This window comes from Neolamprologus multifasciatus, chromosome 6 (genome assembly GCF_963576455.1).
Source record: "Neolamprologus multifasciatus chromosome 6, fNeoMul1.2, whole genome shotgun sequence".
In the NCBI taxonomy this organism is placed as follows: domain Eukaryota; kingdom Metazoa; phylum Chordata; class Actinopteri; order Cichliformes; family Cichlidae; genus Neolamprologus; species Neolamprologus multifasciatus.
In genome coordinates this window covers 30,054,640-30,079,251 of record NC_140444.1, presented here as the reverse complement: position 1 = coordinate 30,079,251, position 24,612 = coordinate 30,054,640, and the positions used below count along the sequence as shown (strand labels likewise).

At 41.8% G+C, this 24,612-nt stretch overlaps 2 protein-coding genes and 1 long non-coding RNA gene across 7 annotated transcripts in view; 1 reads left to right on the top strand and 2 right to left on the bottom strand.

Moving 5' to 3' along the window:
- LOC146517286 (uncharacterized) overlaps positions 1–24,612 on the bottom strand; it is an 85,685-nt gene that overhangs the window by 5,796 nt on the left and 55,277 nt on the right. The window lies entirely within an intron of this gene.
- On the top strand, positions 3,357–17,213 carry LOC146517291 (beta-1,3-N-acetylglucosaminyltransferase lunatic fringe-like). Of its 2 annotated transcripts, XM_085161646.1 has the most exons (9): positions 3,357–3,906; positions 8,058–8,106; positions 8,472–8,574; positions 8,655–8,808; positions 9,758–9,843; positions 9,980–10,139; positions 10,362–10,447; positions 10,632–10,716; positions 15,304–17,213. In XM_085161646.1, the coding sequence occupies exons 1-8, from the start codon at positions 3,541–3,543 to the stop codon at positions 10,666–10,668; spliced, it is 1,041 nt and encodes a 346-aa protein (XP_085017772.1). In that variant the 5' UTR covers positions 3,357–3,540; the 3' UTR covers positions 10,669–10,716; positions 15,304–17,213. The 2 variants fall into 2 exon arrangements, with proteins under 2 accessions (XP_085017772.1, XP_085017771.1); XM_085161645.1 differs by lacking the exon at positions 10,632–10,716 and having other exon boundaries at positions 3,358–3,906.
- Positions 15,795–24,612, bottom strand: part of ttyh3b (tweety family member 3b) — a 32,430-nt gene continuing 23,612 nt past the window's right edge. For 3 of the 4 annotated variants that reach the window (XM_085161639.1, XM_085161638.1, XM_085161640.1), the window contains 2 exons: positions 23,834–23,909; positions 15,795–22,396 (listed from right to left, as the gene is read on the bottom strand). In XM_085161639.1, coding sequence (XP_085017765.1) covers positions 22,262–22,396; positions 23,834–23,909 — 211 coding nt within the window. In that variant the 3' untranslated portion in view covers positions 15,795–22,261. The remainder of the gene's footprint in view (positions 22,397–23,833; positions 23,910–24,612) is intronic. The other variant, XM_085161641.1, reaches the window with a different exon arrangement.

Genomic DNA, 24,612 nt, shown 5'->3' with positions numbered 1-24,612 from the left:
CTGCTAAAATTAATTTAGCAATTCAATACTTGTTTAGTTTTGACTGAATCATATATGAGAAAACAAAGAGGAGGTACCACTAGTAGTTACAATCCTTTTTTAACCTACTGTTAAGTATTCAAAATTTTTATGTCAATTTATTTTGTTTTTTAGTAGATCTACACTTTCCTTTGACTGTTTTCCTTCCACAGCCTGCTGGATATTGACTCAAAAATGTACTTGCTTTTCTTTTGCAGCTGTCCACTTGGCTCTTTTATGGAAGGCACCCCATCCAACACCATATCACAGAATACACACGCTCAGTTGTCAGTGAATGAACTTAAATTATCAGTTTTTAGCCATATTGGATATTATTACCACTTCTGCTTCTGCTTGTGACTGAACAGGGGTGCATTTCTATGTATTTTTAAATGTTTCCTGTAAAAGGTTAAAGCAGCTTCGAAGATACGTTAATCAGTTCCTTGGACCACAGAAGTGAACAGAAGTGTGACCACCAAACTCAAAACTTGAGTGTTATCTTCCTTTACTAAGTTTTTTGGGCCGTCTCCGTTGTAACTGAACAAATTCAATCAAATCAACAGTACATGTCATACAACTGAGATGCCAGCTGAATATAATTATTATCTACAGTGCCTAAAGACAGTATGACAGCATGCAGTGGTCTTTTATCAGTGTCTGAGACAGGCTTCTGTGTTTTGAAAAATGCAACATTACACCAATTTGCTTGAGGGACCAGCACAAACAAACTGCACACTATTAGAGGGGAAACATTCCTCAGATGGTTGGTGGATCTGGCAACCTGTCTGCTTGGCACGTCTTGTGTTCTGTGTGTGAGAGTGCACAGAGTTGGCAGCACTACACACGCTCCTCTGTCACGGTCTCTTTCAACATCTGTCCTCTTGGAGAATGACCCACCAGGCTTCCACACAGAGGAATTCAATACACTCTCCCGAGAGGAGAAGTGCCACTTTTATGTCCAACAACTGAAACGGCTGTGCTGATTTATCATGTGTGTTATGCTGCATTTGAAACACCTGCCATATTTCCTTTCAAGCATCACAGGGGAGGTCATTAATTGTGTCCCATTGGAGAACCTCATTTTTTCAGGTACTGATTTTAATTTAACATTGGTCAGATTATTGAAAACTAGACCGCTGAAACAGATGAGACAGATGCAAAATAAAAGGAAATGGCTGAATAAATTTTTATGGATCATCCATACGCAACACAAGGAATGTGTGACTAAGTAATTCGGGCACCGTCCTTTTTGATCATTGGATTCCAAACCTTGCTTTAACACTCATGGGATATTTTGAGACAGTACTCTTTGCCAAATTAGGAATTCTGAATTTCACTTGGAAAATGTATCCTAAAAAAAATCAAAGGAAACTCCAAAGAGCTCTGTTTCTAATAATTCAATTCAGTCTTCCTTATTAAACGTTAAATAAACAACAATCGACAACAACAATCGCCTCACGGCAGACCCTACAATAATACAGAGAAAGCCTCAACAATCGGATGACCCCCTACGAGAAAATGCTTGGAGACAGTGAGAAGGAAAACTCCCATTTAACAGGAAGAAACCTGTTAATTGGGACTGGTTGGTTCTAGAAGCACAGATGGCTTTGCTTTTGCTAGCTGTCCCTGAGCCTGGTTCTGGTGAAGCTTTCTTCCTGTTAAAAGGGAGTTTTTCCTTTCCACTGCTGCCAAAGCGCTTGATTATAGGGGGTCATATGCTGGCATCTGCCGTGACCTACTGGAGGTGAATGGAAGAAGACAGGACAAAGACATGCTGTGGAAGAGAGCCAGAGATTAATTATAACAAATAGTTAAATAGTGAGCAAAAAGGATCACTGAAGAAGTAACACTCAGTGTATCATGGGAATCCCCCAGCAGCCTTGAACTATTGCAGCATAAGTAGAGACATTGTCTGTCTCTCGAATCCAAATTGGAAGCTGGTTCCACAAAAGAGGGGCCTGAAAGCCGAAGGCTCTGCCTCTCATTCTACTTTTAAATACTCTAGGAACAACAAGTAGGCCTGCAGTCTGAGAACCTAGAGCTCTAATGAGTGATACAATAGTGATACAATACTATAATCAAGATAAGATGGGGCCTGATATTCCTTGTATGTGAGGAGTAGGATTTTAAATTAGATTCTGGATTTGGCAGGAACCCAATGAAGAGAAACCAATATAGGAGAAATATGCTCTGTCTTTCTAGTCCCTGTCAGCACTCTTTCAGGGAGTTTTTGGTCATGTTGATAATAACAAATTACAGTAGTCCAGCATAGAAGTAATAAATGCATGAACTAGTTTTTCAGCATCACTCTGAGAAGGATGTTTCTCATTTTGGAGATATTGCACAAATGGAAGAAAGCAGTCCTACATATTTGTTTAATATGCGCATTGAAGCACACATCCTGGTCAAAAACGACTCCAAGGTTCTTGGAGAGGCCATGTTGCTAGCGAGTCAGCTATGAGCTGAGCTGAGCGAAGCTTAGCGATTCCCTAAAGACATAAATACTGTGAAAATAATTAGCGGCTGAATCAACAGACTGTACCTTTGATAAAGCATGTGAAGATTACACTATGAAATAAGAAGTTATATATAAGTTTGAAATTAAATTGGCTAAGCAGATAAGCAACACAAAAAGACTGCTTTGTGTAGGAACAGTAAGTGATACTCTGCCCCTCTGCTCAGAAATTGGAGAAATGCCAAATAGGCTGTAAAAGGACAAGTATGAAATTTAAAATGGAACACAGCAAATGGCCAATAAAGTTAAAAAATACATTTAATGAAATATTTGGAGCAGGGATATTGTTCCTCTAAATCAGGGGAAGGCAACTCCAGGCCTCGGGTGTCCTGATGGTTTTAGATGTGTCCATGATCCATCACAGCTGATTTAAAGGGCTAAAGGACTCCTCAGCATTTCTTGAAGTTCTCCAGAGGCCTGGTAATGAACTAACCATTTGATTCAGGTGTGTTAACCCAGGGTGCAATCTAAAACCTGCAGGACACCAGCACTCGAGGCCTGGAGTTGCCTACCCCTGCTCTAAATTATTGGGGGGGGGGTTACATGAGTTGTTTTTCTTCTGCAGCTGATCACACTGGTTGCATCTTTATTCAAGACAAAGTCCCAAAAGATTTTTAGGGAACTTGAGAAAGTTTGTCTTTTAAAGAGACAGTTCACCCCTGTATACACATACGTACAGGCCAATGGAAAACTATGTATATTGGACGCTGGGGTGAGCTGTCCCTTTAAAGTGTATTCAGCAGCGGACTTTCCCTGCTTCTTTGCTGGATCTCCGCCCACACTAAACGCTCAAATCTGCCACTGGATGCAAACCGGACCTAAAACAGTCCCGCCCACTGGTGGATAACTTCTGTGTTAAACACAGCTGCAAGCCACTCAGTGGGAGGTCATCCACTGAAGGAGACACGCGGGACGGCCGTGATTTGTGTACTACAGTGGAAATGCTGTAATCCGGAGACAAGCGCTCTCAGAAACTTTCTCACTCTAAAAGCGTCCACGCAGCCACGATGTGGAAACCTGTGTGGGTATCAAAAGGCCTCCTTGGCTCCGCGGGACCTCGCGCTGCTGCCGCCGCGGTCACCTGTCTGCTAGTGACCGGGATGCTGGTAGTGACTGGCGGACACCCAAGCTGCAGAGTCCCGGAGGAGCTTCCAGCCGCGGGTACGAGCGGAAAAGTTTTCTCAGCGTATTTCAGCAAACTGACCCGGGAGAGAAGAGCGGTGAGCGGCCCCCCGCGGAGCAGCGATCCAACCGGTCCGGTGGAGCGTCTCTCCCCGGCTGATCTGTTCATAGCGGTGAAAACCACCGGCAGGTATCACCGGCAGAGACTGGAGCTTCTTTTGGACACCTGGATCTCCAGGAACATGCCACAGGTAAGTTTGATGGCCCACCTGTTACTCAGAAACGGGCCAGCTTCTCTTCACATCATGACGCACAAGATTTGGTTTTTAAGCACTTCGGTTTCAGCCCTTCGGTAGTCTGTATACTTGTTTCTAGCACCCTTTAGTTTCAGGTCAACTCACTAAAGGCACAATTGGGGAAGGCGTGTCCTAAAGGTTTCATACACCGAAGGGTGCGATTCCCATTTACATCCCAAGTCTTTATGTGAGTCCGGGACAGGCTGGACTGGGACAAAATAACATGGCCCTGGAAATTTGTGTCTAGGCGGCCCACACAGCACGTGACAATTAAAAGCCAAGCTTTAGTTATTAGTAGTTGCTCATGGTCAAAGTAGCCATTCATTTTACATGAATCCTTTACATTCGGCCCACCGGGAAAATGCCTCTGTAACCCAGATTATCAGTGCTGCCCTGAACCACACTCACGGCTCTTTGATGCTCCAGGCAGGGAGCTGTAAAACGGAGATGGGTCCTTTTGTAATGTATGAGATGGAGATCAGAGGGCAAACAGGCTGATCACACTGCTGCTAATGTGTTGACACGATACAGGTACAGGCAGGCCTAAGGACATGAGCCAAGTGAGGAAATCAACTTGACAATTCAGATCATTTTTTTTCTTTGTCTCTGCGATAACAATGACATGAAAGAGCTGTGCATGGTATCACTCTCATCGATTTTATTTATATAGCACCAAATCACAACAACAGCTGCCTCGCCTTACTTTGTAAGGTAAAAATCTTACAGTAATAGAGAGAAAACAGAACAAACACCAACCCCTATAAGCAAGTACTTTGGCGACCTTGGGAAGGAAAAACTCCCATTTTTAACAGGAAGAAACCTCCACATTCTGCCTTGACTGGTCGGGGCTTAAGGGGAGGAAGACAACTAACTTTGCAGATTTTTTTAGAGGTCTTCTGGGATGAATTATTTCAAATTATCATCAGGATTCAACATGAAACTGCCTGTAGCTGAATTTTAACCTCAAGCTACCCGAACAAGATTTTTTTTTTCCTCTTGTGCTATAAATGTTTTCACTCAGACTGTGTGCACAGGGCTAATCATCAACTAATCATTTTCATGTTCTGAAAACAATCAGTCTTCGGATTTTTGTAATTGTGTCTATTTTTTATTTTATTTTTTTTAAAAAAGAAAGAAAGAAAAGAGAACGACTACAAAATATTTTTCAACTTTCTTCCAAATGAGTCATTAATGAATTGGCCGATCACTACAGTTTCCTTTTTTTCTCCTTTTTTTCATTTTTTTTCTTTTTTAAACATTAGTCCTGTGATGAGGATTTAGAAGATTTTTCGTAATTGTGTCTATTTAAAAAAAAAAAAAAGAAAAAAAAGACAACGACTACAAAATACTTTTGAACTTTCTCCCAAATGAGTCATTAATGAATTGACCGATCACTACAGTTTCCTTTTTAAACATTAGTCCTGTAATGAGGATTTAGAAGTGCTGGAGTTTTAGGGAGAGGCTGGTACAGGAGGAGTTTCAGTGCCTCACAGATAAATATTTAAGATCAAACAGGACGAGCAGACAGCTTTTTGGTCTGAGGCGCGGTGGTGAGTGAGTCAAGGATGAATCCGTTGCTATAAAACACATGGGCCAGCGGTCGAGTGCACCCAGCAGCTTCAAAGCTCGTAATCAAAGGCAGACGTGACTGCGGATCGTGCGGCGGTCATTCTGATTTCCATTTAAACCTCAGTGTTTGAGGGGATGAAGCTCATTCGAGTTCAGTGCTACACCCAGACTGTTGACATGTAAATACAGTTTATGTGGAAGGAAATCGGCGTGTGTATGTGGGGCATAATCATGCATTAGCTCTCACAGTCAGGTGTTTGTAACCCTACCTGTTTCCCAGACACACCTCTGTACTGTAAGGTTGCTGAGTAATGGAAACGCGCACACGCACAGTCAGACCTTCACAAACGCACACATGCCCTGGGAACTCGAAGGATTTCTCATGGGAAGTTACAAACGTGTCTGATCACGAGGATAAACACGCACGCACTCCACCACACACACTGACTGGCTTTTGCTGCTTTTTTTTTTTTTTTTTTTTTTTTTTTTTTTCTCCCTGGGTTGCCAGCCCAACTCCTGGCAACCTACCCCCCCCCCCCCCCCCAAAAGCAAAAAAGGTCCACATTTTCTCCTCCTCCCCCCGCGCTGCTGCCTTCTTAGACTGGCTCCGGCGTGCACTGGTTTGTCCTAGAACACTCTTACGCAGGCGTTCTGATGCAGAAGCTGACTCTGCTCTGGGGGCTTAAGAGGCTCAGAGTGGGAAAAAAAGACTGACAGAATCTCACAGCTGGCTGGAGTGTTGCGTTTTGTTTTTTTGGGGGGGTTAGTCACGTTTACTCTCTTGATCACGTAGTACTTAAAGCAAAGATTTATTGATATATTCATGCTGCATGTCAGGAGGGAATAAACTGACTCAAGAACAAGGAAAGAGCCTGGAAACAAAGAGCCTATAAGATGCAAAGACTTGAATTTATTTTGTCAAATGAAAAAAGTGCAGTACATGATAGATTTTTGGAGGGGACACAACGCAGTGCTATGATGGGTTTTGCCATTTAGTGTCCTAGGAAGTCATTTGCATTCAGTTTGTGGCTGGAGGTTGTAGCAGACTTTGGACATCTGCCCTGCCCTGCTGCCAGGTCTGGACCGCAGCATCCTCTCGCATCAAGTGTTGATCTATCCGCTGGCAGAGCAAGAAACTTCTTGGCAACTTTTGTGGAGGTTCTGTAGACTTCAAGGACAACCGTTTTAGCCCTTGCTGTTGTGTTGTCTGTTTTGTTTTTGTTTGTTTTGTTTTTTTTCGTTTTTGAGCTCTTTTCTTTTCTTTTTTTTCTTATATCAAAAAATCTCAAACATACCAAAAAAAAAAAAATGCAGTAGAATCTTTTTGTTCTATGTAGGAGTTTTGGGGAGTTCAGATTTTAAGTTTCTAACGCCTCACTCGAACATAGACAATAAAGTCATAAACGAACCATGAAGAATTCTCTTTATGAACAACAATGAAAGAAAAACGGAGAGACAGATTAAATCCACTCAATCTGAGATTCCTGAAACAAACTGTCTGCCAAGTACAGTGATGACCTTATGTATTAGCTACTTGCACTTGCCACACTTGTTTACCCTAAATTTGATATTGAGAAATTGGGTGATTTTCATGGACTTCTATTCAATAGAGTCGCCCCCTGCCGGCCATGAGAAAGAATGTCCCTTTTCAGACCCAGTCTGTATTTAGTTTTAACATATTAGCACAACAAGCAATTTAACATTTAGGTGTTAGCGTTTAGCTCTATACGCCCTTGTTTTTCTTTTTGGGCGGTTTCAGTTTTTTCCATCAGTTGGCTCTTTAACACTTTAACTGCTTTTATGCTGGACTGAGCTGACAGGATGTAAAATCATCAGATATCTTGTCTAAACGGCCTGATGCAATGGGGGAACTAATGATGTGATCCCCTGCTGAATTTGTAAGTTTGCTCACTTACAAATTCAGCAGGGGATCACATCATTACTTCTACCCCTGAACATATGCGGGGACTAAATATGACAATATTTAGAAAAAAAAAATTTTTTCCCCCTCAGGACCTATAAACGGATTCAGAATTACTCCCAACAGTGAGCACATTATACCTGCGATTGTTTCATTTCAAACACATTGTCCTGGAACAAAAAAAGCCAAAACAACAGACTATTTAGAGACGTGTATGTTTGGGGTTTTTTGTTTGTTTTTTTTTAACTTCCTGTGGAGGGTTACGAGGTCTGCACAGCTTCCTGAGTGCACAGTGACCCTCAACCCTGTCACTCACCACATTAACGCTCACACAGACGCGCAGCGAGGGGGGTCGAAGCCAGCTGCTGCGCTGCTGATAGACGGGAGGTTTACCTTTGGCCTGGCGCTCAGTCAGCACAGCGTCGGTGCTGCTTACTGCTGCTTCGTGGAAACGGGATGAGCCTCACCTGAAATCACAAATGTGATGTGTGAAATGCTGATGCAGTCATCACCTGCGTGGTTGCTGTTTTTCTTTCTGTGCTACTCGGGAAAGATTACTGAAATAATATGACCGCCGTCATGTTTTTGTTTTTTTCTTTTTTTCTTTGTCCCACAGACATACGTGTTCACTGATGGAGAGGATGAGAAGCTGAGGAAAAGAATAGGTGAGAGACACACACATATACACACACACACACAGCAGTTTTGCTGAGTAGCTGCAGTCTTATCTACAGTGTGCGAGGCAGGAAATCAGGGACCAGGCTGCTGACTGGGCAGTAATGTTTCCATAAAGTGCAGGAAGTCACTTCAGTTTAATCAACAGGCCTTTCCTCCTCTTACTCATGGAATTGTTCAACTTTCAATCAGTTATTCTTCTCATGGTAATACACAGTGCAGAAATGTGTAATTGGGGTGTTTTTATAAGTGTTTTGAAGCAGTCAGGATATAATGAAATCCAATACTTAAACAGCTCCACTGCTTAAGTCGAGGCTGCCTTGATCATTGATTTCTGCTTCTTATTGATCATCAGGAGCTCACCTGATCAACACCAACTGCTCGCAGGCACACAATCGTCAGGCGCTGTCCTGTAAAATGTCTCTGGAGTATGACGCTTTTATCAGCTCTGGGAAGAAGTAAGGCGCAACCCACACCACACTGTGCACTACACACCCACATACACAGTTTACTAACCCACAGCATTGTTATGTCGCAGGTGGTTCTGTCACGTTGATGACGATAACTACCTGAACACAGGCTCCCTGCTGAAACTCTTATCTCAGTACAGCCACACACAGGACGTTTACATTGGGCGGCCCAGCCTCGAGCGACCGATAGAGGCCACGGAGAGGCCCGGCACTGACGAAATGGTAATTTGGCATGATTTTGTAGAACAGTTTTACCTTAAAATTGAAATATTGAATGTTTTAGGTTTGTAACTATGCAGGCTTGCACCTTTTTGTTCCTCCTTCTCTCACATTTTTTCTTTCTTTCTACTCCTGGCGTCACAGACGGACGGGAGTACGGTGGCCCCAAGAGGTCAAACAGACTGTAAGATAAGAAAACACCGGCAAAAGCGCACTAAACGCAACAGGAGTTAAATGAAACACAAAAGAAGTAGAAAAAACGATCTCGCAGTAACGTGATGGAACAGCTGCGGAAGTGACAGAAACCAAAACATGGGAAGGGTCACACTGAGACACGCTTAAGGTGGAGGATTCATCAGTGTTTTCAGGGAGAAAAAGATACTGTGTGTGTGTGGGGGGGGGGGGGGGGGGGGGGGGGGGGGGGGGGGGGGGGGGGGGGGGGGGGGGGGGGGGGGGGGTTGGGGTTTTTTTTTTTGGTTTTTTTAAATTGCATGATTCATATAATAGTGTCAATATGTTTGTAATTAGCCGGATACTGTTAGCTTGTCACTTCCCCAGCTGTTCTCATGTTATCGTCTCCCCAAAAACACTTCAGTTGTGTTTTGTGGGGGTTTGTTAGCTTTTATCTTGCCTATTTGCTGGTGTTGTAAGTGTTTGACTGATCAGGGCCACCGTACAGCAGCCCCTTCCACTAGCTGTTTGAGAGGGGCAACCAATAAGAATAAAGCTAGTTTAAAGTTAGTTGGAAGGCAGCGACAACAGCTTGTTTCAGACACTGGGACATGCAAAGCTACTCTAGAATAAACACATGAAGCTGAAACAATTGATTATCACACAATGGTAATAAGATTGTTTATCGACATGCAGAAATTTACAAAAGAGATTTGTGGACGCTGCACAACAAAACAAAGTGGACAGACCATTTATATTCATGCTGTGTGTTTGTTTGTAGAAGCAAGTGCGTTTCTGGTTTGCCACCGGAGGAGCGGGGTTCTGTCTGAGCCGTGGCCTCTCCCTGAAGATGAAACCTTGGGCAAGGTAAGCCCTCACTTAAGATGAATTATTATTATTATTATTATTATTTTTTTTTTTTTTTTTTTATAAATTAATTTATTTTCTTGGCACCGTTTCAGCTGCAGGTCTCATTTACTGATTCTTTCCTTCTCTGTTCTAGCGATGGCACTTTCATGACCACAGCTGAGCACATCCGCCTCCCCGACGACTGCACGGTTGGTTACATCGTGGAGGCGCTGCTCGGCGTGAGCCTCATCCGCTCAGGGCTGTTTCACTCCCACCTGGAGAATCTGGGACTGGTGTCAGACATACACAACCAGGTACACACGTCCACACAAAGACTCATTGTGACGCCAAAGAAACTAAAAGGGCAGATGAGGAGACATCTTGCACAAACTCAGTCAGTTTTAAAGAGCGTGATTAAGATCTGCATCAGAATTTGAGGATCTCTCCCTTTTGCTCAGTTTCACAAACTTTGCCTTGTTGGCTTTTGCTCACAGACAAGAAACTAACAAGCCTCATACATGTCGCCCTTCCATCAGGTCACGCTCAGCTATGGCACAGTGGACAACAGCAGGAACACTGTGAACGTGAAAGGCCCGTTTACTATAGAAGAAGATCCCACCAGGTAAATCTTCTGTGTCAACGTGTGACCGTATGTTGTCAAAAACATTCGCTTGTCTGCCTTCTCACACACACGTACATGAGGGATTATTATGTCAGCACATCATATTAACAGCTCCAACTCTTCTGGGAAAACTTTCCGCAAAGCATAAGAGTGCGTTTATGGGAATCTTTGATCATTCTTCCAGAATCTCATTTGTGAGGTCAGATCCTGATGTTGGATGAGGCCTGGCTCGCATCCTTTTCATCCCAGAAGTGTTTTATCAGGTTAAGGTCAGAACTCTGTGCAGGCCAGTCAAGTTCTTCCACACCAACCTCACTCATCCACATCTTTATGGACCTCGTTTTGTATACTGGTGCGCAATAATGTTAGGGGTCATCCCCAAACGGTTCCCACAAAGTTGGGAGGACAGAATTATCCAAAAATCTCTTGGTATGTTGAAGCATTAACCCTTGTGATGTCCACGGGTCATTTTTGTCCTCTAAAGAAATCTTTTGCTATCAAAAATGTGTTTTTTATTCATTAAATGGTCTGAAAATAACAGAAGTTATTCATTACTATACTATGCGTGATTGGAATAAGTTTTAAGTAATTTGATTTATTTATGGGGTTTTTATTGGATTTTATAACAGCTGCTGTCCTCAGGGGTCAAAAATGACCCCAAAGTACAAAGTGTTGCAAAGGGCCGTATTTTCACAACACACTGCTTTCAAACATCTTTGATCTTGGATCACTGATGTGTGGGGTCAAGCACTGGTCATAACAACCAAAACAACAACAACAACAGGCAGCACAATGAGGAGGCAGGTGCTCTATATTCAATGAAAGTTTATTTACACAGCACCGAATCACAACAACAGTCGCATCAAAGTGCTTGGTATTGTAAGGTCGACCCTACAATAATACATACACAGAAAGTAGCTCACAAGCCTCCATTGCACTAGAGATTTGCATACTTTGATGAGCATACATTTTTTTACCATGTTGTGCAAAGCAATGAGCAGCAGGCCAAAGCACATATTGTCCTCTAGTATAATGAGGAGGGAGAATCAATGTTCAGGAAGATCCAGGGTTAGAAGATAATGAAAATATAGCCAATATTTAGAGCACATGTTAACCTTTCTCTGAAAAAGCACATCACCCACCTGCAGAAGTGGAAGAAGACTATGAAGTGAAGGAAAGTGATGAAGAATCTGAACTATGTTCAAGTAGGTTCTCAGGCCTCCAGGGCTTGGTAGTCTGAGGAGCTTGGAAAGAAAGTGACTGGGCTTCTTGAAGTTTCTTGAATTTTCAGGATGTGAAACTGAAATAGAAGATGTGTCAGAGGACTGCACATCTTCTATTTTAATTATGATGAAGACAAAGAATCAAGCAGGAAAGAGGAGTCAGCTGAGACAGAGGAGTATTTACAGTAATGTGAGGAAACATTGATCTGGTCTTCTATCTTCCCAGTGTCAGACGATGCATGACTCTCTCATGGGCCTCAGAGAAAGACGATCTACCACAGTCCAAGCACATGTGCCAGGTCCCATACTCCTTCAGTTACTTTTCTACTCGAGTACTGAAAGCATTACACACAGTGTATTCTGCTTGTATTCTGCCTTTGAACGTTTACATGCCAATGGATGCATCAGAGACCAAGTTGGGGTTCAGTAACTTGCCCAAGGACACCTTGGTAAGAACTCCAGACTAGAGCACACAGAGATTGAACCAACAACCATCCAATCAGCAGATGACCTGCTCTACAGCCAACTCAATGACGAACAAGGAGGGACAACGAGAGAGGAAGAAAAATGGATCGAATGCAGCTGTAGGCGTATGTGGGTGTGTTGATTCTTACTGCCGAGCATCCAGTAGAGTCGCTACGGCCAGTTTATGACATCCTGAGTCTGGTAGAGTAGTTTTAAAGGTGACACAAGATTAATCATAGAAGCACAAAAAGGATATAATTTCTTGATAAAGACACAATAGATGATCATCGTTCATGACACAAACGTGCTCCCATTTGAGGTGTATGGAGCAAGTGGGCGTGTCTCCTGCTGTGATGTCAGACCCTGGTACTGATGTGACTGTATGAGCACCAAGTCCCCTTCAGAGGACTCTGTCCAACAGAACATCCAAGTAAACCAGGGATGAGATAAAAACATGGGCAGCATGTGATGCAGGTCCAGCTGTACATGGAACATGCTAGTGTACGATGGCAAACCGTCTCCTGCAGTCAGGACACGCGAGTTGTCCCTAACATTGCAGAAGGTTTCCAAAAGAAAACAATCACCTGTAACAACTTGTTTACTGTATATGACCCTTGGCCTGCAACTGCAGAAAGAAAGCTGTCCATGATGGGACCAGTGCAGAGGAATAAACCTGAGCTTCCTCCTGATAGGACCAGTGCAGAGGAATAAATCTGAGCTTCCTCCTGCACTTGGGTAAAACATGGACACACCTTTGTTCTTGCTTCAGGCTCTCATGTGTTCACTCAGACTCATGCCCTGCTGTCCTATCATGCCAAAATATAGAAAACTGTCAGGTAATGAGTTGGAATAAAGTTGAATAAAACCTTGAAACACAGAGATGGATGATATTTTATACTTCTTGCTTTATAAACAGTCAAAGCAAACGGGGTCATTTTTGAGCCCAGAGGACAACAGATGTGATTATTTGCTGCCAGTAAAAAACTTTAAGTAGTTTAAAAACAGCTTTCTAAATTAACTTTGACATAAACACGTCTGTGATCATCTGTTAAAGCAGCCGACTCTGGTTGTGAAACGATAATCACAATAACTGATGATTTAATTTATTTTTTACCCAAAAACAAAGAAAAAAAATCATTTTTATGAGGTTTTTATCAGACTTAAATTTGAAATGGAATAAAAAAAAATGTTTAAAAATGTTTGAATTAAGTTTTAATTAAAAGTGGGGGAAAAAATCCACTTCATATTAATTAAGTATCAATCAAACCAGATGGGGACATTTTTGACCCCTGAGGACCACAGGTGTGATTATGTGCTGCCATATAAAATTTATAAATGGTTCAAAAAAAACTTTCTCACTAAAGTTCAACATACAGCACTCTGTAGTTATTCAGATAGTCAAAATAATTTGAACATTTAAATATTTTATTTTCTCAATTTGTTTTTGCTCAAAAACACAGTGTACTTTATGTAAACAAGGTGTGGTGGCCCTAAAATGTAAAATGTTGGGTAAATTTTGTGTTAATGTGTTGGTCTTAAATAAAACTAAGGTGTAACACTGAATTGATTGACAATTTATACTTTATATTTTAAAAAACACTCAAATGAAGTGGGGACATTTTTGACCCCTGAGGACCACAGGTGTGATTATGTGCTGCCATTTAAAATTTATAAACGCTTGAAAAAAAACTTTCTCACTAAAGTTCAACATACAGCACTCTTTAGTTAGACAAATAGTCAAAATTATCTAAACAATTAAATATTTTATTTTCTTGTTTTATTTCCACTCGAAAACACAGTGTACTTTATGTAAACAAGGTGTGGTGGCCCTAAAATGTAAAATGTTGGGTAAATTTTGTGTTAATGTGTTGGTCTTAAGTAAAACTAAGATGTAACACTGAATTGATTGACAATTTATACTTTATACTTTAAAAAACAGTCAAATGAAGTGGGGACATTTTTGACCCCTGAGGACCACAGGTGTGATTATGTGCTGCCATTTAAAAAATTTAAATGGTTCAAAAAAAAAATTCTCACTAAAGTTCAACATACAGCACTCTGTAGTTAGTCAAAATTATCTAAACAATTAAATATTTAATTTTCTTGTTTTATTTTCGCTTAAAAAACAGGGTGTATTTTTTGTAAACAAGGTGTGGTGGCCCTAAAATGTAAAATGTTGGGTAAATTTTGTGTTAATGTGTTGGTCTTAAGTAAAACTAAGGTGTAACACTGAATTGATTGACAATTTATACTTTATACTTTAAAAAACACTCAAATGAAGCGGGGACAGTTTTGACCCCTGATCACCCCAGTTGTATGGAAATCGGGAGGACATTATGAGGGTTAAGAGTTCCTTTCACTGGAAAGACTTGGCCAAGCCCAACTCCTGAAAAACAACCCCACACCATAATCCCCTCTACCATACTTTACACTTGGCTCTGGAAGTGATTGACAACGGTGTTGGCAGTTTAGTAGTTTAGTTTCCTTATGTAATGTTGAGCACAGGACACAACGGTGTAATTGTTTGATCTCTAAAATAGTGACTACAAAATAGTAAGTAAAAAACAAAAGGTCACCTTCACTGTGATTATTTACAGTTCAAGGACCATAGCACATCCAAGCAAAGCAAAACAAAAGGCTGGAGAACACGCTTCCTGACATTAAGGGGATTCCTTCCCTTCTTTCCCCCCTCCCTTGGCTCTTTGGCCAGTAATTATATTGTTGTGTATTGAATTGAGGTAATTCTCTTTATTTATCTACTTTGTTAGCAGGCGCTGATGGCAGTGTGCCTAGATGTTGGGAGCTAATGAGATAAGCTCACTGTGAGCTACTGGCAGCTAATGGAGGGGAATAGAAAATCAGTAAAGCCTGCAGTAGTTTATTTTATTCATTTTATTTTTTTAAATCTCTTCATCGTAGTCCCACAGCTGCTTTGGCAGTCTGCTTTCAAATATAGTTTAGTACATGTGTAGTAAGCTTTATGTAAGCACTTGTGGTGCATGTTTTACTACTACAAGTTTCCTGGCTTTGTCCTCTGTCTGTGTGCGTGTGTGTGTGTGTGTGTGTGTGTGTGTGTGTGTGTGACTGATTGTATCCACGGCCTTATTTTGAAATCCCCAGTTGGCAGCTTCCAGGCATTGTCACACTCATTTCCCTCCTCTCTCTCAGATTTAGGTCTGTCCATTGTCTGCTGTACCCAGACACTCCTTGGTGCCCCGGCCCCTGGCGACTTTAACACCCATGTAGAGACAAAAGAGGGAGGAAGGGATGGACCGATGGGGGAGAAAACGTAAATATCTGCCGAGTCCCCCGCTCCCGACTCCGGAGAATGTCTCGAGGCAGTTGGGAGATTTGTGTTTGCCTCTCTACAACTCAACTAGAAGACATGCTTTTTAGGACACTTGAACTCTGACCCTGTGTGTAAAGGTCACGTGTCTTTTACGTGGAAAACTGATGGAGATTGACATTTATTTTTTTTATGTAGCTTATTTCTTTTTTTTCTTTCTTTTTTTAACTTACAAGATCAAATGTAGACTGTTATTTCCAGTTTTTTGAGGCGCTGAGAGGAAAGTGTTGCTGTCTTTGGACAGATCCATCCTGTAGGATTCCATCTTTTTTACTTTTTTTTTTTTTTTTTTTTTTTTTTTTTTTTTTTTAAATTTTATTTTATTTTTTTGCTGAGCTGTGCTAACTGACAGCTTATTGTGCCTTCATACTCGCACTGCTGACCCCGACAGTATGAATTTTATTTATCTGACTCTGCAATAATGCAAAAGGCCTTCAAAATGTCAAAGTCAAAGATGCTTTTCTCCTGCAAACAGGGCTGTTTAAAGTCTGTATGTTGGTGTGACTACATGGATTTATAACACATTTTATGATCATAACACCGCATTCATCCTCTGAGAACAGGGAATGCCAACGCCAGCTTACTCATAGCAAACTCTCAGATATTTTAGTTTCAAGTTTATCAGGCCTGGAGCGATGATTCAGGCACGCACCTCAAGGCCTGAACTTTTGCCGACATAACCCAGGGAAGCTGCAGTCAGATCGGCTGATCCTTAGCATGCCGGTTCACGAACACGAGAGTCTGCGTGATGTGTGATTGCGCCTGTGGAAGAATGCCGAGCAGGTATTAGTCTATTGTAGTCACGATGAGTCATGTGTGCTGCCTTCTGCACGCTCTGAGGCGGATTTTCTCCTGCTGCGTGCTACACGAGAAAGGGCACATTTGGACAATGTGTCGATCTGATTTCACCAGTGTTATCTGGAGTTTGTGTGCAAGATATGACACAGTCTGAATGTAGAGAGATGCTCAGTACCAGTAGCGCCGCTCCATTAGAACTTTTATAGAATTGGCCCCATTTGGATCTAAACTGCTGCATAGTGCAGCCTGTCCTGCTTTCCTTTGAGCATCCTCTCTTCTTTCTCTGCTGTAAAAAATCTCTTGAATGTATATGACTGTATTTCCCCATCATGAAGGAAAAAAAAAACATGTCCATAGTGTTAAAACAATGTGGGGTTTTTTTTTTTTTTTTTTTTTTTTGTGGTTTTTTTTTTTTTTTTTCCAATCAGTGTTCAATATAAACCCCATTCTTGGGTGTATATATTTTAGAACTTCACATTTTTCTCTTATTTTTTTGCTGTTTGCAATTTGTCATTTGATTAAAAGACTAAAAGGAACAGTCTGACATTTTGGGGAAATGACTTTCTTCTAATGTTTGTGCCTGGCTACTCTGTCGTATGATGTAATGTCAGTCTTATTTAATTCTCCAAGAAAACAATCAGATTCCCCAAAATGTCAACCTGTCCTTTACAAAAACTTCTTTGTAAAGGTTGTTATTGATGCAAATGGAAGGAGCATGACTGCACTGCTTCTAAAATGTTTTTGTTTTTGAGCATTGACTCATGTTGAGTCGTCTTGATGTCTTTCTGTGTGTTGAAGGAAGTTTGTGCAATTAATAAAAGTCCACCCCCTGTCCCTCCCCACGTGAATGTATATATGATAACTGTTGCTCCTGAAGCAGAAAGGCTCTCTCCAGTATCTGGACTGTATGGTTCTAATAAAAGTGTTTTATCAATCAGCTGTTTGTTCTCTTTACTCAATTGCTTATTGTCGAATTCTCCGATCACAAACAAGTTGGAGTGATAAAATTTGCACATGCAAATACACTCCCACTTCTTACATGAAAAGATATCTGCCGTTTGTTTGAAGAAGTCTGTGAGCTATGAAGAAAAATGCACTTTGACCTTTCACCTTTTTACTTGTTCATGAATCTATGGGTTTCTGTCTGGCGGGACCTCTCCTCCGCACTCATAACCCTCTGACATTTCCCTCACACATTTACACTAACAGTCCTCTTATCTGATCAAGCCATGCAGAAGGGCCTGCAAGAGATAAAGGCAGAACCCAAAGATTAGCAGGTCGTGTGTGTGTGTGACATCTCCCGCTGTGAACCCACCAGTGTCAGGCTGTGTTGACTGTGACGAAAACTTAGCCAGTGAATAAAAATCACTTTGGGCTTTCACACTCATCTGAGTGGACAGCGACACCTGCTGGCTGTATGTGTAACTGCACTGCTTTTCAAGGTCGGACGCCTTTTTATCCGCCTAACACTGTAGGTTTTAGCTCCACCATCAAGCCTGTGAGATCCAAAATCATTTGTCTTTCTCAAGATTAAATTTTAAACAACGCAATTACAAATTAAATTGCGCTGCTTATTAAGTAATCATTCCCCTTATTTAATCCAGAATCCAGACATTATTGCAAAATAAAAAGTAAGCCGAAAGTTTTGTTTCTCATGAATTTTGTCTAAGCATTAAACGTGCGGCGTGTTTGGTATGTAAGTCTAAACTGTACATGGCATATTTTATTATGGATGGTAGAATCTCAGTGCCACTTCTCTCAAAACACCGAACTTGTAAATGTAGCAATGATATTGTTAGAGTCTCTGCTTCTTGCTCAAAGTAATCTGCATCGTCTGGAGTCTCATGAATGCATGAATCGTGCTTGCTGCTACTTCTGCGCACAAGTCTGAAAACGCTCTATCAACCACTAGGTGGAGACGTGGCCATGACAGTCCTCTTACTGAGGTGTAAACTTGCTGTTTATTAATATACTAGGCTAAATGTATCTTATACTATTCTCCTAGGTTTCATTAATCATCAGTAAAAACTGCTGCTCTTAATCTGTACGAATCTAGAGGTCATAGAGCAACAAAACAAATCATTCCCCATGCAAATGTAGCTCTATAGAGATTAAAGCTTCGCATCAGCTGCGCTCATTATTGTAATATCTACACTGTCAAGATTAATGGAAGTAGCTCTCTCTGTTCATTGACATCGGTCCAGTCGCTTTTATTTTCCTCTTGATGTGATTTGTACTGGTATTCATTTTGATGATGCAGGAGAAGATGCTGGTAAATAGCATCACATCAATAATGAAATGATGGAGTCTGCAAAATTAAATGGCTGTAAAACCAATATTTCACTGTCACTGAAGAGTTTCCAGCACTTTTAAAACATATGCAATATCACCTTACAGTAAAGACGCTCATCCGTCACTTTTAGATAAAAAATTAGATAAACTTGTTCAGCTGGTCGTCAGTGGGAACGTCTAATCAGTCAAGGAAACGACAGCAAATCAGTCCATTAAGGCACTAAGATTGTTTAAACTTGGGATGGGGAAGAAAGGTGATTTAAGTGACTTTGAATGTAGCAGATGGACTGCTTTGAGTATTTCAGAAACTGATGATCGACTTGAATTTTCCCAAACAACCATCTGTAGGGTTTATTAAGAATGGTCCTAAAGAGAGAAAATATTCAGTGAGTGGCATTTCTCTGGGTGGAAACGCCTTGTTAATGCCAGAGGGCAGAGGAGAATGCCTAAAGCTTTGAGCCGATAATAGCAACAGTAACGCAAATAACCAAGTATGCAGAAGAGCATCTCTGCATCGGCAGAAGACCACACCACTCCTGTCAGATAAGAACAGGAAGTTGAGACATTTAGTGTGAAAAAAACATGAAAACAACCCACGTCACAAAGCTCACATGTCTCAAAATGTTTTCTCGCACATAACGACAAGTTCACTGCACTCAAATGGCCTCCGCAGTCAGCAGTCTCAGTCCAATAGAGCAGCTTACGATGTGGTGGAACAGGAGATTTCCATCGTGGATGTGCAGCAGAGAAATTTGCAGCAACTGTGTAATGTTGTCATGTCAATGTTTGCAGCACCTTGTCAAATCTGTGTTAAACCTGGTAAAACCTTCAGGGAACAGGGTGATAAGAAAAAAAAAAAACAGACACAACGGTCTTCATCAGTAGGTTAAAGTTGCTTTAATTTCTTTTTTTAAAACATTTATTCCAGGCTGAATGATATCATTACCACAGTTTTGACATGTATATCATTAATATCTTAGTTAAACCATCAGAAAATAAAAACAGCCATAGAAAACATTGTTTGTCTGTCACATCTGAACAGTCGTGCATTTGAAGTCCTGTAATTACCACACGGAGAAGCGCCCACTCGTTACTGACTCCTACTGGGCTCTTCCCACCTGTCACGACATACTGTACCAGAGCAGTCAAATCACAGACAGCACTGGCACAGAACTTCAAACGCAGCACTGCGTCAGGTGCGCGGACGACACTGTAATATTCTTATTAAAACAGTTGCAAGACAGAGAGTCATTCACCATTAATAAGAGAGGAAAAACGCTGCTCTTGCCTTTATTCTCCTACAAAACAGCTAGCTATTATTTTATCTTTAAAGTCTGATTTTTACAAGACAGCGAAACACTTAAAAAAAAGAAAAAAGAAGAAGAAGAAGACATGTGATATGAAGAGTGCTGTAAGAGTTTAAAAACATTATGAAAGGCCATTAATCAGTGACTAGTCCCACAGATCTTAACACTGTTTGCATCCATGGTGCAATAAAACATTGTAAAAGTACTAGACCATAGGTAGCATTGTTACCATAACATGGACGTTTCCTTCCTAGTAAAATCACACATGTAAGATTGTCTCGCTAATACGAGAAGTGGTCATCGATTAATAAGACAGTATTAAAATGCTGTACAGGATCGGGTGGTGCAACAGCGTACGGGAGTTCAGGGTGGTCGACTACAGAATTGGGGGTTTCTCTTTAATTCGGTTACTACCTACTACATCACCCATAATGCACGGGGTTATCAGCATGGTGGAGGGGGGCGCGCTGCTACTATCGCTCTAGATATGAATGTAAACAGGATAAAAGTAGGGAAAGATGGGCTTTAAAGAATACTGCAGTATGTATGGAAGGTGTGTGTCAGTAAAGCACAAAGTGTGTATATGTGTGTGTGTGTCCATTAACGTGTGTGCAACGTCAGTGTAGGAATGACTCAGGCTAGATAGGCCAGCCTTTGCTCGCTTTGCCAGTCACTTAATCACTACTCACACAGAGTAACAGTGACATAGAGCAACGGCCAATCACGTCGCAGTGATGTCACACACACGCGGGTTCACGACTACTGTGTTTGGATTTTTTTTATACACTGTACACAGAGTGGGAGGAAAAAGAGCCACTGGCAGTGACCCAGGCAGTGAGTTTTACTTCTCCATCTCACAAAGTCACCTTGAAGAGAATTTGTGCTTGTGGGTAGAAAAAGAAAGAAAGAAAATAAAAGATTCAATATCTGCGCTGAAAGGTTAAATCTGAGGTCACCAAAATAAAAGCACAGGAAGAAACAGAATACTACAGTTGGTCACAGTATCACAGCATCAATGTCAGCTTATGATAAAAACAAACTTTGATGTAACATATTTTTCAATCAGGAATGGGGTTTTTCTGGCTTCGGGACACAATTTACATTTAGTAATCACAGAAAGCCGCTCTGCTTTTCTTTAACAAATCCCTGAATTTAAAAAAAAAGAAAAGGAAAAAAAGCATTAAAAGTAACAAAAACATTTCTGTCCCTCCTCAGTCGCTTTACATAGCACCTGGCAAATGTGTAGTTGCAACTATCGTTGCACTCCTTCCCTTTTCCAAATGTCTCTCCTCTTCCCTTATCGTTGACAGACGGAGGGAAAAGATTCCGTGTGAGGTTTCTTTTTTCCCCGTCCTTTCTCGAGATATCTGGAGGCAGTAGGAAATGAGGGCAGAATCAGGCATCCCTCATTGAATTATTCAGTTTTTTGGCACAGGTTTGAGCCTCCGTATGTCCGTTGTCTCAGACTCCATTTTCCCAATGTTCAAAAGCAGTCATTTCACAACAGGGTTACTGGCTCGTAACTGAAACGTATGCGCACGTTAACAAGTATGGAAAAGACACGCGGGCACACTTTTTTTCTTTCTTTTTTTTGAGCTTACAATTCAAGTCTTAGACGACAATGTTAAGCTAAAGAGAGAATGGGGATCTGGTGGTACAGTTCATCTAAGCATGGCTTTCTGATTCACTGGCTTATTATTTACACAAATGAGTGTTTGGTTAGACTATCTTCCTACTTGTGTGTGCGTGTGTGTGTTTGTATGAGAGATACAGCAAACATTTCCATGATAAACACACAGCACACCACGTTACCAGTAAAGGATTCAACAGTCTACTTTTCATGAACTCAGAATAAAGCACATGGTCACTATTTACAGCTCTGTACAGTGTGTGTGTGTGTTTGTGTGCTTGCCTGTGTGTGAGTGTGTCAGGGGCGGTTGAGCAGTTACAGCAGCGTGGATGCCTTCACTGGACGGCAGTGAACAGATGCAAGTTGGGAGGAAGAAACTGTGGCTTTTGTGGTCCGTGCATTGTGGTTATGAGGGCTGAGCCATCGCAGCAGTGGTGAATTAAGCAGCTTGGGCGTGTGTATGTGTGTGTGTCTGTAAAGAAGAGAAGCAGAAGCATTGATCTTCTACGATGTACTCTTCTGCTTTTTCAGTTATGTTGGTTTTATGTAGGAAAGAAGTAGAAGTTGAGCTTTAAAAGTGCAGTCATGTGCTGTGGTATCTGGTTGATGAGTTCTGCTGATGAACCGGTCAGTGTTGGTTAAATTCAGTGGACCTGGAAAAAGAACTGGAAAAAAAAGCACCCAGCTCTGGTGCTGTGGGCCGTGTTGGCTGTGAGAACTGGATTCAGGCAGTGTTGTGGCTGAAGTGCTTTCTTAGTGGACTGAGGACTGTGGTCTGGCAGCGGGGTGAGGCCGGCTAGCGGGATCCAGTTGGTCGTTAGGAACGGAGCGTCGGTTCTGGTCTGGTCGGTTGGTCGCCAGGTATTTCGCTCTCATACTGGAGGTGTACTGAAGAGACGGGGGATACACAAAAAGAAGAGAAGAAGAAGCAGAAAGGGACGAGAGTGGGAAATGACGAGAAAGGAGAAAAGGATGAAAAGAAGACAAGGAAACCACGGACAAACAAAGATTAATGCTTGTAGATTGATCGATATGAAAGGCAAACACAAACACACACGTACAGCTGAAATACTGTGAGCAGTCATTTGGACAGCCGGGGTTTGATTACAACAGTTATTCATTGTGTAACAGCTGATTAGGTCAGGATGATGTTATTGTAAATTAGCAGATGTGGTTCATTCGTAGTTAGTTGCTCTACTTCTGATGTAGTAGGTTAGCTTGGTATGAGTTAGTGGTCTCTCGGGAGCACCGAGGTAGTTACAGTCGGAGGTCTGCGGTTTCCACATCGCTGCAGAAGACAGAAGAGCAGCTGTGCACAGGACGGCGGCCCAGCCATCGGCCCTGTCTTAAGAGTGGCGAGCGGCGGGCCGTTTTGCTGGCTGCTACGTTTCAACAGTGGAGGTGGGGGAATAAGTGCTCCTGTGGCTGTGCAATGGTGAAGGGTGAGGGGGAAACACAGGACACATACACCTCGACCAGAAGATGCACACATAGACACGGTGTGGGAACAAGGGAGGGAAGGAGGAGCGGGAACTTTTAAGAGGCTTGGGCTCAAGTTTTGCTAGAATTGCAATATAAGCTATATGAGCTCTGACCCGCAAGTGTTCGGGGTCAGGTTGCACCGAGCGAGGAATGCAACCCGAGCCCTGAAGTAATAACACCAGATTTGTTCAATAAATGCTGTCACTCCACAGTATTGTAATGTAGAAGTGTCCAGGTGATACTGCATGGAACGAAATCCACAACTACAGGCCCAGCAGCACTTTTTTAAAAGCCATAACAGTCAGCATTTCATTTCTTACAAAAAAAAAAGGTTCGAGGTTGAAAAAAAAGTCTTTGAGGAGAAAAAAAAAATCTATGTGGTCTGCACATCACCCAGCACCAACCAGACGTTTTACATCAGAAATAGAAGACAACTTTAGCCAAACATGACCCGGCAGTTGCGCATATCGAAACAGTCTGCCCCCTTCTTTTGATGCAAGTGCAGATCTTACTATAACAACAGGCTACTTTTTCAAGCTTCCAGTTTTCCCAGGCTGCCAAAATGACCTACATGAAGGCGATCTGTGATCACGGTCTAGCGTGAGCACGGAGGACACTTGCAGTGTTTTAGGGATTTGGGGTGGGTGGGTGGCGCTACCTTCCAATATCCACACATAGCGCGCTATGAAACATCTGAAATAGTGAATAATTTACACCGTTCTTTGCTCGTTACGCTTAAATGAATAATATGCCAACTGTGTGGGATTTGAAATGTGTCCCAGCAGCACTGTGGCTATTGGAAGATAGCTGTGGGAGAATGTGTTCTAGAAAGTGTGCACTTACAGAGGGTGGAGGGGACTCCCTGCCAATCAGGGGGGTGTTCTCACACCGAGGGTTCTGAAAGTTTGCGTTCTGGCTCCTGCATTATAGAATAAGAGGTTACTGCATGTCGTCACCCTGCCGCTGAGCTCATGATGTGCGGTTCTGCTCATCGCTGAAACACAATGACTCTGACATATGGCCTCTGAAAAATTACCTCAATAATTATTGCCAACATAGGACGTAAGCTTGGTACTACAGGGGCTTAAAACGTCTAACATAATTAACATACTTTCAGAACAAAGGCAAAATATTGAATCTCACAATGGGACTCAGTGAAATAGGACTGTTATCATCATGGATAGCCACTGGAGATGAGCCTCAGGCCCACATTTAAAAGAACTCTGCAGCAATCGTTTTTTCAGGCCAACATTTCAACTATTAAAGGATTCAACAAGATATTTTTTAACTTAATAACAGGCTGTAAATGTCCTGTGCAAGCAAAATTTATTAGGGAGCTAAATGCTGAGGAGACTGTTTATTCTATTACTGCAAGCGGACACTGTGGGTACAGAAACCAACAACCCCGGCATGGATAAGCTGCACTTTTTTTCTATTTAGCTCGATATAATCAAAGCCAGCCAGCGCTCATGCGACACTCAGTTTTTAGGGTTTTTTAGTGTACTATGGTTTAACAACAATGGATTTGCATGCTTTGTTCATCTAACTGTAAACGTATGATTCGCATTACTGCCAAACCAGCTCCTAAACCTTGTAACTATATGTTATGAAACTTATTTTCC